Below are 12,458 nucleotides of genomic sequence, written 5' to 3' on the forward strand. Positions count from 1 at the left end.
TTGCTATAATATCAGTGGTTCTCAAACTGTTTCATGTGTATTACTAGTTATTAGTGAGTGAGTGAGTGAGTGAGTGGGTGAGTGAGTGAGTGAGTGAGTGAGTGAGTGAGTGAGTGAGTGAGTGAGTGAGTGAGTGAGTGAGTGAGTGAGTGAGTGAGTGAGTGAGTGAGTGAGTGGGTGGGTGGGTGGGTGAGTGAGTGACTCACAACGGGTTAAGACCGGCCCTCTATCTGACGGCTGCACCCCACCACTGGCCCCCGGGTTACTAGGTGAGTATTAGGGACCTCCAGGAGGGCCTTATCTGAGGATCTAAGAATGTGCTCAGACTTAGGAGGGGACAGCATATCAGAGATATACACGAATCCACGGAGCGCTGCCCTGTAGGTGGCGCCGCCATTGCTGTGGTGTTAGACTCAGTCAGCTGCTGCTGCTGCGGTTCTGTCCGTCTGTTGACGTTACTCTTTACCTGCTTGGTTTATCACTAACTTTTACTAACTAACACTAACTTGGTTGTAAAAAACAAAGTCACCAAACTGACAGCCACACACACACACACACACACACACTCACTCACTCACTCACTCACTCACTCACTCACTCACTCACTCACTCACTCACACTCTCTCTCTCTCTCTCTCTTTGAGACTGCTGGCTGGGGTCAGGGTAATCTGAGTTCACAGAAGTTTTCGCCAGCTCGGCGAGGAACTTCTGGGCCAGAGCCCTGGTATTTGTGGGCGGGATGTAACTTACGCTCAGAATCTGAGCGGACACGCCTCTTACCGGTCTGAGAGCTGTGCAACTCGTCTAAAAAGTCCGACGAGAGGCAAACAGCAGTACACAACAATGGCGGCCGCAATTTCTCAAGGGGAAATTGCTTCCCGTCGATCTTATTTAGATGCAACACCCAGTGCATGTGGATCCCGCCCCCTTTTCTTCATTGGCTGTTGATTTGAATCACAACGCAGTGGCCGCGCCCCTGCTGTCCAAGCTCAGACGCAATGCCTTCCAGACTAAAGAAAAAAGGCTCTGGTCTGGTTCTCCTGGTTTTACTAGGACAGGGTTCAAATCCCTGTGGTGCCCTGCTCATGGTTTGCGTTGCATTTACATGGTTTATTTGCACTCTAGTTGATTGGTTACATTGTTATGGGGAGAGACACTATGTTAAAATGTGTTTGCATTACTGCATGCACTTGTGTTTTTTTTCTGTCTCTTTCCTCAAACCCAGGTCCAGTCCATCAACTCTGCCTCACCACCTGATTGGTTCCCTAATCTTCAGTCCACCAATCATCATCTCCCACCACCTGCAACAAATACACTGCACCTTCCATCAGCATGTCCTTCAGACCTAGCCTGGGCAGCATTCCTTTTCGGGTATATGATCCGGTCGGGAGCGGAAGTAGCCCTACGTCACCGGGCGCGTCATCCGCGTCATCAGCCGACCGGATCGCGACAATCCGGAAAGATGTCACCCCAAAATAGGTCCGTCCTAATAAAATCCTTGATGCGGCGTAGTATAGCTTATTTTTTTATATATAAATGTGAGTGTACTTTCCGGAGACTATTTAGCGTCTGTGTTATCCGTATTATCCCACGGGGAAATTCTATTCCATTTAAATAGGGATTGGGGAACCAAAACAAAGCGGCACTGCAAAACCGGATCGCGACAAACCGGAAAGAGGATTCTTTTCTTTTTCAGTAGGCGTGGCCTAGACCGGATCATATGGGTCTTTAGTAACGCATACCAGGCTTTCCTCCGAGGTGGAAAGACTGGTGACGCGAGGTTAGTTCAGACCTGCAGTCTATTCTGTGTTCAGCATGTTCTGTTTTTAACATGGAGTGATGGGTAAGATACCCATCATTCCATTCCAAGATACCCTACACATGTAGTAATGTTATGTTAAACTAGTTTAGAGGGGAGAGCCACCCCTGTACTTTAGTCCCTGTTGGCTGTTGTGAATCAGACACATTCATGTTGTAAATAAAACACTGAATTCACTTTATCCCTCAGTTTCAAACAATAATTTCACTGGATACAATGTTGTTGTCCCTTACACCAGTAGGGTGTAATGGCCACCTTACACCAGTAGGGTGTAATGACCACCTTACACCAGTAGGGTGTAATGGCCACCTTACACCAGTAGGGTGTAATGGCCACCTTACACCAGTAGGGTGTAATGGCCAAGCATGTTTATTCATAGAGAACCTTTCACAGTTACAAAATGAATCACCATAAATACTGTATGAGACAAAAGTTAATCAACAGACATCCGTTAATTAAATCTAATCTGATAATCTACAAATGCAATGATTTAATGTTCCACTTTCATGTATTTTAAAGCTCAGCTGCTGTCAATACTAACTGGAGATAAAGTTTCAAAAGGTTGACTTTTTTTTCTTTCCAACTAAAAAAGTTAAGAATTTATTATACATCCCAGATAAACATACATTTAAGAATGTGCTGATTTACCTGTGTTGTGTTTCACTGATTGATTGATCTGCAATAAACCAGTGGTTCTCAACCTTTTCAGACCGCAACCCCCAAAATAATCTTATTTGAACTCGGGACCCCACAAAATAATTCTATTTGAACTCGGGACCCCCCAAAATAATCCTATTTGAACTCGGGACCCCCCAAAATAATCTTATTTGAACTCGGGACCCCCCAAAATAATCCTATTTGAACTCAGGACCCCCCACCCTGAAAAAGACATGGAATTGTAGGAGTTGAGGCGTTACATTTAGTTTGACTCAGTTTGCACAGATAAATAGATCTACATGCTCTAAAAGAGCTTGTAGATCGGCTATTTTAAAAAATGTTGCTCTTTCTTATATTAATTGACAATTTGGCCAATGTTTGCCGAGTGTTTAGTATAGTTTGTTGATTACTTATGAAGCAGCAGCTATATACTGTTCATGATATGTGCAATAATCCAGACTGTCGTCTTTCTGGAAACAGATGATGTAACATCGTATCTTTAATCTGATTGGCTGATTATTCTAAACTACAGAACGAGTCCTCCTTCATTCTCTTTCAGACTCCAGAACTTCTCTTTAAGAAAGCATCTGTTTATTCTGATCTGTTTATTCTCATCTGTTTATTCTGATCTGTTTATTCTGATCTGTTTATTCTCATCTATTAAATTCAGTTCAGTTTTGATCAGTGATGATAAAGATTACAGCCACCCTCCTCATCCTCTCCTCTGTACTTCATGTCAAAGCGATCCCAGGAAGTAAGTACATTATATTTTTGTTATTATATAATATATACTTTTATATCTACTGTTATTATATAAAAACTAATATGAACAACGCACACTACAAACAAATGACACGGACGCACGCACGCGCACGCGCACACGCGCACACACACACACACACACACACACACACACACACACACACACACACACACACACACACACACACACACACACACACACACACACACACACACACACACACAAAAACACACACACACACACACACACACACACACACACACACACACACACACCTCTCATGTGACACTTTGATCACATGACCAGTGTGTTTTTAAATACATTTGATGGTTTCAACAGTGAGATGTAATGAGGCTTGGATTGATGTTTAATGAACATGAACAGCATTTTACCAGTGACGCTGAACGCGCGCGCACACACACACACACACACACACACACACACACACACACACACACACACACACACACACACACACACACACACACACACACACACACACACACACACACACACACACACACGTACACTACAAACAAGGGTGTAATGGTGCAGGGTGTAATGGCCACCTTACACGAGTAGGGCGTAATGGCCACCTTACACCAGTAGGGTTTAATGGCCACCTCACACCAGTAGGGTGTAATGGCCACCTCACACCAGTAGGGTGTAATGGCCACCTTACACCAGTAGGGTGTAATGACCACCTTACGCCAGTAGGGTGTAATGGCCACCTCACACCAGTAGGGTCAGGGTGTAATGGCCACCTCACACCAGTAGGGCGTAATAGCCACCTCACACCAGTAGGGTGTAATGGCCACCTTACACCAGTAGGGTGTAATGGCCACCCTACACCAGTAGGGTGTAATGGCCACCTTACACCAGTAGGGTGTAATGGCCACCCTACACCAGTAGGGTGTAATGGCCACCTTACACCAGTAGGGTGTAATCATACACATATAAAGGTAGACGCCTCCTTCGGCTCTGAGGCATTGGTATCTCGGGCGCCATTTTCACGTAGGCAAGCTGTAGGCAAGCTTCCGCGTGTGTCACAGAAGGGGGCGTTCGGTAGGCCAATCAGAGGCAGGTGGGGGCGGGACAACTAGATTCTGACAAGTCTTAGAAAAGACGCACTGTGATTGGCCAGTAGTCAACGCGCTATGAGCGCTGTGATTGGCCAGTAGTCAACGCGCTGTGAGCGCTGTGATTGGCCAGTAGTCACTTTGAGTGTCCGTTTGCCTACGCGAAAATGGCGGCCGCGATACGAGTTGCTCCAACGAACTGCAGAGGCCAATGAGGTATCTAGGTTTCTATATCTATGGGTGTAATGGCCAACTTACACCAGTAGGGTGTAATGACCACCTTACACCAGTAGGGTGTAATGGCCACCTTACACCAGTAGGGTGTAAAGGCCACCTTACACCTGTAGGGTGTAATGACCACCTTAAACAAGTAGGGTGTAATGACCACCCTACACCAGTAGGGTGTAATGGCCACTTTACACCAGTAGGGTGCAATGACCACCTTACACCAGTAGGGTGTAATGGCCACCTTACACCAGTAGGGTGTAATGGCCACCTTACACCAGTAGGGTGTAATGGCCACTTTACACCAGTAGGGTGTAATGGCCACCTTACACCAGTAGGGTGTAATGGCCACCTTACACCAGTAGGGTGTAATGGCCACTTTACACCAGTAGGGTGTAATGGCCACCTTACACCAGTAGGGTGTAATGGCCACCTTACACCAGTAGGGTGTAATGACCACCTTACACCAGTAGGGTGTAATGGCCACCTTACACCAGTAGGGTGTAATGACCACCTTACACCAGTAAGGTGTAATGGCCACCCTACACCACCCTACACCAGTAGGGTGTAATGGCCACCTTACACCAGTAGGGTGTAATGGCCACCTTACAACAGTAGGGTGTAATGGCCACCTTACACCAGTAGGGTGTAATGGCCACCTTACAACAGTAGGGTGTAAAGGCCACCTTACACCAGTAGGGTGTAATGGCCACCCTACACCAGTAGGGCGTAATGCACATAGTACTATGGTCCCCTCTTGTTTCTCCACAATGGACACATTGGGATTGAACCAGTATGTTTATTCATAGAGAACCTTTCACAGTTACAAAATGAATCACCATAAACACTGTATGAGACAAAAGTTAATTAACAGACATCCGTTAATTAAATCTAATCTGATAATGTAATGTGTACAAATGAAATTATTTAATGTTCCACTTTCATGTATTTTAAAGCTCAGCTGCTGTCAATACTAACTGGAGATAAAGTTTCAAAAGGTTGACTTTTTTTTCTTTCCAAGACTTAAAAAAAGTTCTGAATATTTGAAAATATTTTTGTAAGACTGAAAAAAAGTTAATAATGTATTATACATCCCAGATAAACATACATTTAAGAATGAGCTGATTTACCTGTGTTGTGTTTCACTGATTGATCTGCAATAAACCAGTGGTTCTCAACCTTTTCAGACAGAGACCGCGACTCCCCAAAATAATCATATTTGAACTGGGGACCCCCTAAAATGATCATGTTTGAACTGAGGACCCCCGAAAATAATCATATTTGAACTCAGGACCCCCCACCCCGAAAAAGACTTGGAATTGTAGGAGTTGAGGTGTTACATTTAGTTTGACTCAGTTCGCACAGATAAATAGATCTACATACTCTAAAAGAGCTTAGATCGGCTATTTTCCAAAAAGCTCAGCTGCTGTCAATACTAACTGGAGATAAAGTTTTTTTCTTTCCAAGACTTAAAACAAGTTCTGAATCTTTGAAAATATTTTTGCAAGACTGAAAAAAAGTTAATAATGTATTATACATCCCAGATAAACATACATTTAAGAATGTGCTGATTTATCTGTGTTGTGTTTCACTGATTGATCTGCAATAAACAAGTGGTTCTCAACCTTTTCAGACCACGACCCCCCAAAATAATCTTATTTGAACTGGGGACCCCCTAAAATGATCATATTTGAACTGAGGACCCCCCAAAATAATCATATTTGAACTCAGGACCCCCCAAAATAATCATATTTGAACTGGGGACCCCCCAACATAATCATATTTGAACTTTTTAGTATAGTTTGTTGATTACTTATGAAGCAGCAGCTATATACTGTTCATGATATGTGCAATAATCCAGACTGTCGTCTTTCTGGAAACAGATGATGTAACATCGTATCTTTAATCTGATTGGCTGATTATTCTAAACTACAGAACGAGTCCTCCTTCATTCTCTTTCAGACTCCAGAACTTCTCTTTCAGTAAACATCTGTTTATTCTGATCTGTTTATTCTGATCTGTTTATTCTGATCTGTTTATTCTGATCTGTTTATTCTCATCTATTAAATTCAGTTCAGTTTTGATCAGTGATGATAAAGATTACAGCCACCCTCCTCATCCTCTCCTCTGTACTTCATGTCAAAGCGATCACAGGAAGTAAGTACATTATATTTTTGTTATTATATAATATATACATTTACATCTACTGTTATTATATAAAAACAAATATGAACAATGCACACTACAAACAAATGACGCACACACGCACGCACGCGCACGCACACACACACACACACACACACACACACACACACACATACACACACACACACACACACACACACACACACACACACACACACACACACACACACACACACACACACACACACACACACACACACACACAAAAACACACACACACGCACACGCACACACACACACACACACACACACACACACACACATACACACACACACACACACACACACACACCTCTCATGTGACACTTTGATCACATGACCAGTGTGTTTTTAAATACATTTGATGGTTTCAGCAGTGAGATGTAATGAGGCTTGGATTGATGTTTAATGAACATAAACAGCATTTTACCAGTGACGCTGAACACGCGCGCGCACACACACACACACACACACACACACACACACACACACACACACACACACACACACACACACACACACACACACACACACACACACACACACACACTACAAACAAGGGTGTAATGGTGTAGGGTTTAATGGCCACCTCACACCAGTAGGGTGTAATGGCCACCTTACACGAGTAGGGCGTAATGGCCACCTTACACCAGTAGGGTGTAATGGCCACCTCACACCAGTAGGGTGTAATGGCCACCTCAAACCAGTAGGGTGTAATGGCCACCTCACACCAGTAGGGTGTAATGGCCACCTCACACCAGTAGGGTCAGGGTATAATGGCCACCTCACACCAGTAGGGCGTAATAGCCACCTCACACCAGTAGGGTGTAATGGCCACCTTACACCAGTAGGGTGTAATGACCACCTTACGCCAGCAGGGTGTAATGGCCACCTTACACCAGTAGGGTGTAATGGCCACCTTACACCAGTAGGGTGTAATGGCCACCCTACTCTAAAAGAGCTTAGATCGGCTATTTTCCAAAAAGCTCAGCTGCTGTCAATACTAACTGGAGATAAAGTTTTTTTCTTTCCAAGACTTAAAACAAGTTCTGAATCTTTGAAAATATTTTTGCAAGACTGAAAAAAAGTTAAGAATGTATTATACATCCCAGATAAACATACATTTAAGAATGTGCTGATTTACCTGTGTTGTGTTTCACTGATTGATCTGCAATAAACCAGTGGTTCTCAACCTTTTCAGACCACGACCCCCCAAAATAATCTTATTTGAACTGGGGACCCCCTAAAATGATCATATTTGAACTGAGGACCCCCCAAAATAATCATATTTGAACTCAGGACCCCCCAAAATAATCATATTTGAACTGGGGACCCCCCAACATAATCATATTTGAACTTTTTAGTATTAAAAAGACTTCTCATGTGACACTTTGATCACATGACCAGTGTGTTTTTAAATACATTTGATGGTTTCAGCAATGAGATGTAATGAGGCTTGGATTGATGTTTAATGAACATGAACAGCATTTTACCAGTGACGCTGGACACACGCACACACACACACACACACACACACACACACACACACACACACACACACACACACACACACACACACACACACACACACACACACACACACACACACACACACACTACAAACAAGGGTGTAATGGTGTAGGGTGTAATGGCCAACTCACACCAGTAGGGTTCAATGGCCACCTTACACGAGTAGGGTGTAATGGCCACCTTACACCAGTAGGGTGTAAAGGCCACCTTACACCTGTAGGGTGCAATGACCACCTTACACCAGTAGGGTTTAATGGCCACCTCACACCAGTAGGGTGTAATGGCCACCTCACACCAGTAGGGTGTAATGGCCACCTCACACCAGTAGGGTGTAATGGCCACCTTACACCAGTAGGGTGTAATGGCCACCTTACACCAGTAGGCTGTAATGGCCACCTTACACCAGTAGGGTGTAATGGCCACCCTACACCAGTAGGGTGTAATGGCCACCTTACACCAGTAGGCTGTAATGGCCACCTTACACCAGTAGGCTGTAATGGCCACCTTACACCAGTAGGGTGTAATGGCCACCTTACACCAGTAGGGTGTAATGGCCACCTTACAACAGTAGGGTGTAAAGGCCACCTTACACCAGTAGGGTGTAATGGCCACCCTACACCAGTAGGGCGTAATGCACGTAGTACTATGGTCCCCTCTTGTTTCTCCACAATGGACACATTGGGATTGAACCAGTATGTTTATTCATAGAGAACCTTTCACAGTTACAAAATGAATCACCATAAACACTGTATGAGACAAAAGTTAATTAACAGACATCCGTTAATTAAATCTAATCTGATAATGTAATGTGTACAAATGAAATTATTTAATGTTCCACTTTCATGTATTTTAAAGCTCAGCTGCTGTCAATACTAACTGGAGATAAAGTTTCAAAAGGTTGACTTTTTTTCTTTCCAAGACTTAAAAAAGTTCTGAATCTTTGAAAGTATTTTTGCAAGACTGAAAAAAAGTTAATAATTTATTATACATCGCAGATAAACATACATTTAAGAATGTGCTGATTTATCTGTGTTGTGTTTCACTGATTGATCTGCAATAAACCAGTGGTTCTCAACCTTTTCAAACCACGACCCCCCAAAATAATCTTATTTGAACTGGGGACCCCCTAAAATGATCATATTTGAACTGAGGACCCCCCAAAATAATCATATTTGAACTCAGGACCCCCCAAAATAATCATATTTGAACTGGGGACCCCCCAAAATAATCATATTTGAACTGGGGACCCCCCAACATAATCATATTTGAACTTTTTAGTATAGTTTGTTGATTACTTATGAAGCAGCAGCTATATACTGTTCATGATATGTGCAATAATCCAGACTGTCGTCTTTCTGGAAACAGATGATGTAACATCGTATCTTTAATCTGATTGGCTGATTATTCTAAACTACAGAACGAGTCCTCCTTCATTCTCTTTCAGACTCCAGAACTTCTCTTTCAGTAAACATCTGTTTATTCTGATCTGTTTATTCTGATCTGTTTATTCTCATCTGTTTATTCTCATCTATTAAATTCAGTTCAGTTTTGATCAGTGATGATAAAGATTACAGCCACCCTCCTCATCCTCTCCTCTGTACTTCATGTCAAAGCGATCACAGGAAGTAAGTACATTATATTTATGTTATTATATAATATATACATTTATATCTACTGTTATTAATATAAAAACAAATATGAACAATGCACACTACAAACAAATGACGCACACACACACACACACACACACACACACACACACACACACACACACACACACACACACACACACACACACACACACACACACACACAATTTTGATAAAAGTGGTGAAAGTGAAGATTTTAAGAAATGTATAGTAATTCTGAGAAACTTTGTAACAAGCAAATAAAAATCTCTCTCTCTCTTGATGTTTAATAAAAGAATAATTCTGATTGGCTGCTGAGTGAATCAGGAAGTGAAATTCCAGTCAGAAGCTTCAGTGGTGAGTTCAATCACCCACACGCTACACACACACACACACACACACACACACACACACACACACACACACACACACACACACACACACACACACACACACACACACACACACACACACACACACACACACACACACACACACACACACACACTCACCCCTCTGAAGTAACACTTTGATCACATGACATGATGGTATCATCAGTGAGATGTAATGAGGCTTGGATCAGAGGAGCGTCTGTGAGTTCAGTTTTCAGGTTCCCGGCTCTTCCTGGCTTCATAATTAAAGTGTCCTTGAGCAAGGCACTGAACCGCGTCATTCCAAAACCTCTTGTGCTATAACCACGCCCACTTCTGTGACGAAGGCGGAGCTGCCTCTCAGCATCACATTCAACACATTCTAATACAGACTGAAACCAGGGTTGATTTAGTCGACTAAAACTATGACGAGAAATGTTGGTCGACCTTTTTTCACTGACAAAATCTAAATAAAAACTAAATAAAAACTAAGCTGTGATGACTAACACTAAGACTAAATATATTGACAATTTCATCAACAAATAAAAACTAGACTAAAATGTTAGTGAGTGACGAGTGGAGAAGAGATCCAGTAGAACTAAAAGACAAGTCATTTTATGTTTGGTTGCGCTCAGGTGTTGTGCTCTGAAAATAGCCGATCTACAAGCTCACAACGCGTCGCAGCGCGACGCGTTGTGAGCTTGTAGATCTGCTTTTTTCAGCATGCAACCAAGTGTAAAATCAACCATTACGACGCCATCAAGGCACCGCCAAAACACATTTTAGTCGACTAAATGAAATGTAGATTTAGTCGACTAAAATCTTATGATATTTAGTCGACTAAAACTAGACTAAAACTAAAACATTTCAGATGACTAAAATGTGACTAAAACTAAATATAATTTTATTCAAAAGACTATGACTAAAACTAAATGAAAATCAACACATCCTGAAACCTCATTACAGCACCTGGTCTGGTGGCATGCCTCACTAATCATTAAGGTGGCTCCAGACCAGACCGACTTTGGGCCGACTTTGGGCCGACTTGGCGTCAGGAAGCGTCGTATATAGTCGTCCAGTCGGTTAGGGGTCCGTCGGGTGGTCCATCGGGACCTTTTCGGCCGACCCAGAGCCGACCGAACATGTTCAGTCCTTTGGCCGACCGGGGCCCGACTGGAGTAGCTACTATATGTAGCAGAGACGAAGTGACAACAAAGGGCTGTCAGTGTTGCCAGATTATGTGAGAGAAACAAGCGACCATGTCTATGAAAACCTACATTCACTGTTTCTCGTTGACGCTCCCAGAGAGAGAGATTGATTGATTTGACCTACTTTTGCGCTGTGGTGATGTAATTTATTGGGAGCAGGTGTGTAAGATTCCAATAGTATAAACATTTTAATTGGCTTTCATATACTCTTAATATATTTTTTTTCAAATTAGATTTGGCCTTATAGATCGAAATGTGCTCAGTTTTGGCTATCTTCTGGGTGCTAATTTCAATAAATGAATTAATGTATTTAATTTTGATTATTCGAATAACCGTTTTCAAAAATGTTCTGTACACGTCAGCAGTGGTGGAAAAAGTACTCAAATGTTTTACTTGAGTAAAAGTATCAATGCAATCAGGGCAGGAATTTCACGGTGGCCATGGCCGTCTTTGCCCCTCTCATTGGCCGTGTGCCCCTCGAATAATGACATGCCTTCACGGCCACTGTGGCCGTGGTGCCCCAGCTGCGCCCAGCAACTGATTTCACAGTTTTTCCTCTGTGCTTTGGTGCGCAACACAACCCTCGTTTAAGTGAATTGCTTTCACCTGCTGCTGCTGTGCATATCTCCGCCAAGCCAGGGTGACTTACCCAGGCCCATGAAATTCATATGCAGGCATAGTAGCCAATTAGAATGAAATCTGCAAAAACTGACTCATATACTGATACAGAACCATATATTGGCTATATATTATGGCTGTCGGGTGGAAATCTTGTATGTTCCTTTTTTATTATTATTTAAAAACAATTTAAAATCGTGAAAATAGCCAATCTACAAGCTGTAATTATTAATAATCAAGAAATACTATATTTTAAAGAGTGAAAAATCAACTAAAGTCATTATTAAGTTCAATCACATTTCATTTGAATGAAAATAACTTGTGGGTAAAATACATTCTGTGAATCTATTTACTTGAGTAAAATAATTCAACATTT

The 12,458-nt window shown here is 42.5% G+C and overlaps 1 protein-coding gene across 1 annotated transcript in view; it reads left to right on the forward strand.

Annotated features, from left to right (window-relative positions):
• The first annotated feature begins 9,721 nt into the window (after window positions 1-9,721).
• LOC308088124 (uncharacterized protein) overlaps window positions 9,722-12,458 on the forward strand; it is a 98,233-nt gene continuing 95,496 nt past the window's right edge. Inside the window, exons 1-2 of the mRNA XM_080432490.1 lie at window positions 9,722-9,882; window positions 10,182-10,242. Coding sequence (XP_080288616.1) covers window positions 9,862-9,882; window positions 10,182-10,242 — 82 coding nt within the window. The 5' untranslated portion in view covers window positions 9,722-9,861. The remainder of the gene's footprint in view (window positions 9,883-10,181; window positions 10,243-12,458) is intronic.

Source organism: Gymnoscopelus braueri, assembly GCF_963280865.1.
Source record: "Gymnoscopelus braueri genome assembly, chromosome: 7".
Taxonomy (NCBI): domain Eukaryota; kingdom Metazoa; phylum Chordata; class Actinopteri; order Myctophiformes; family Myctophidae; genus Gymnoscopelus; species Gymnoscopelus braueri.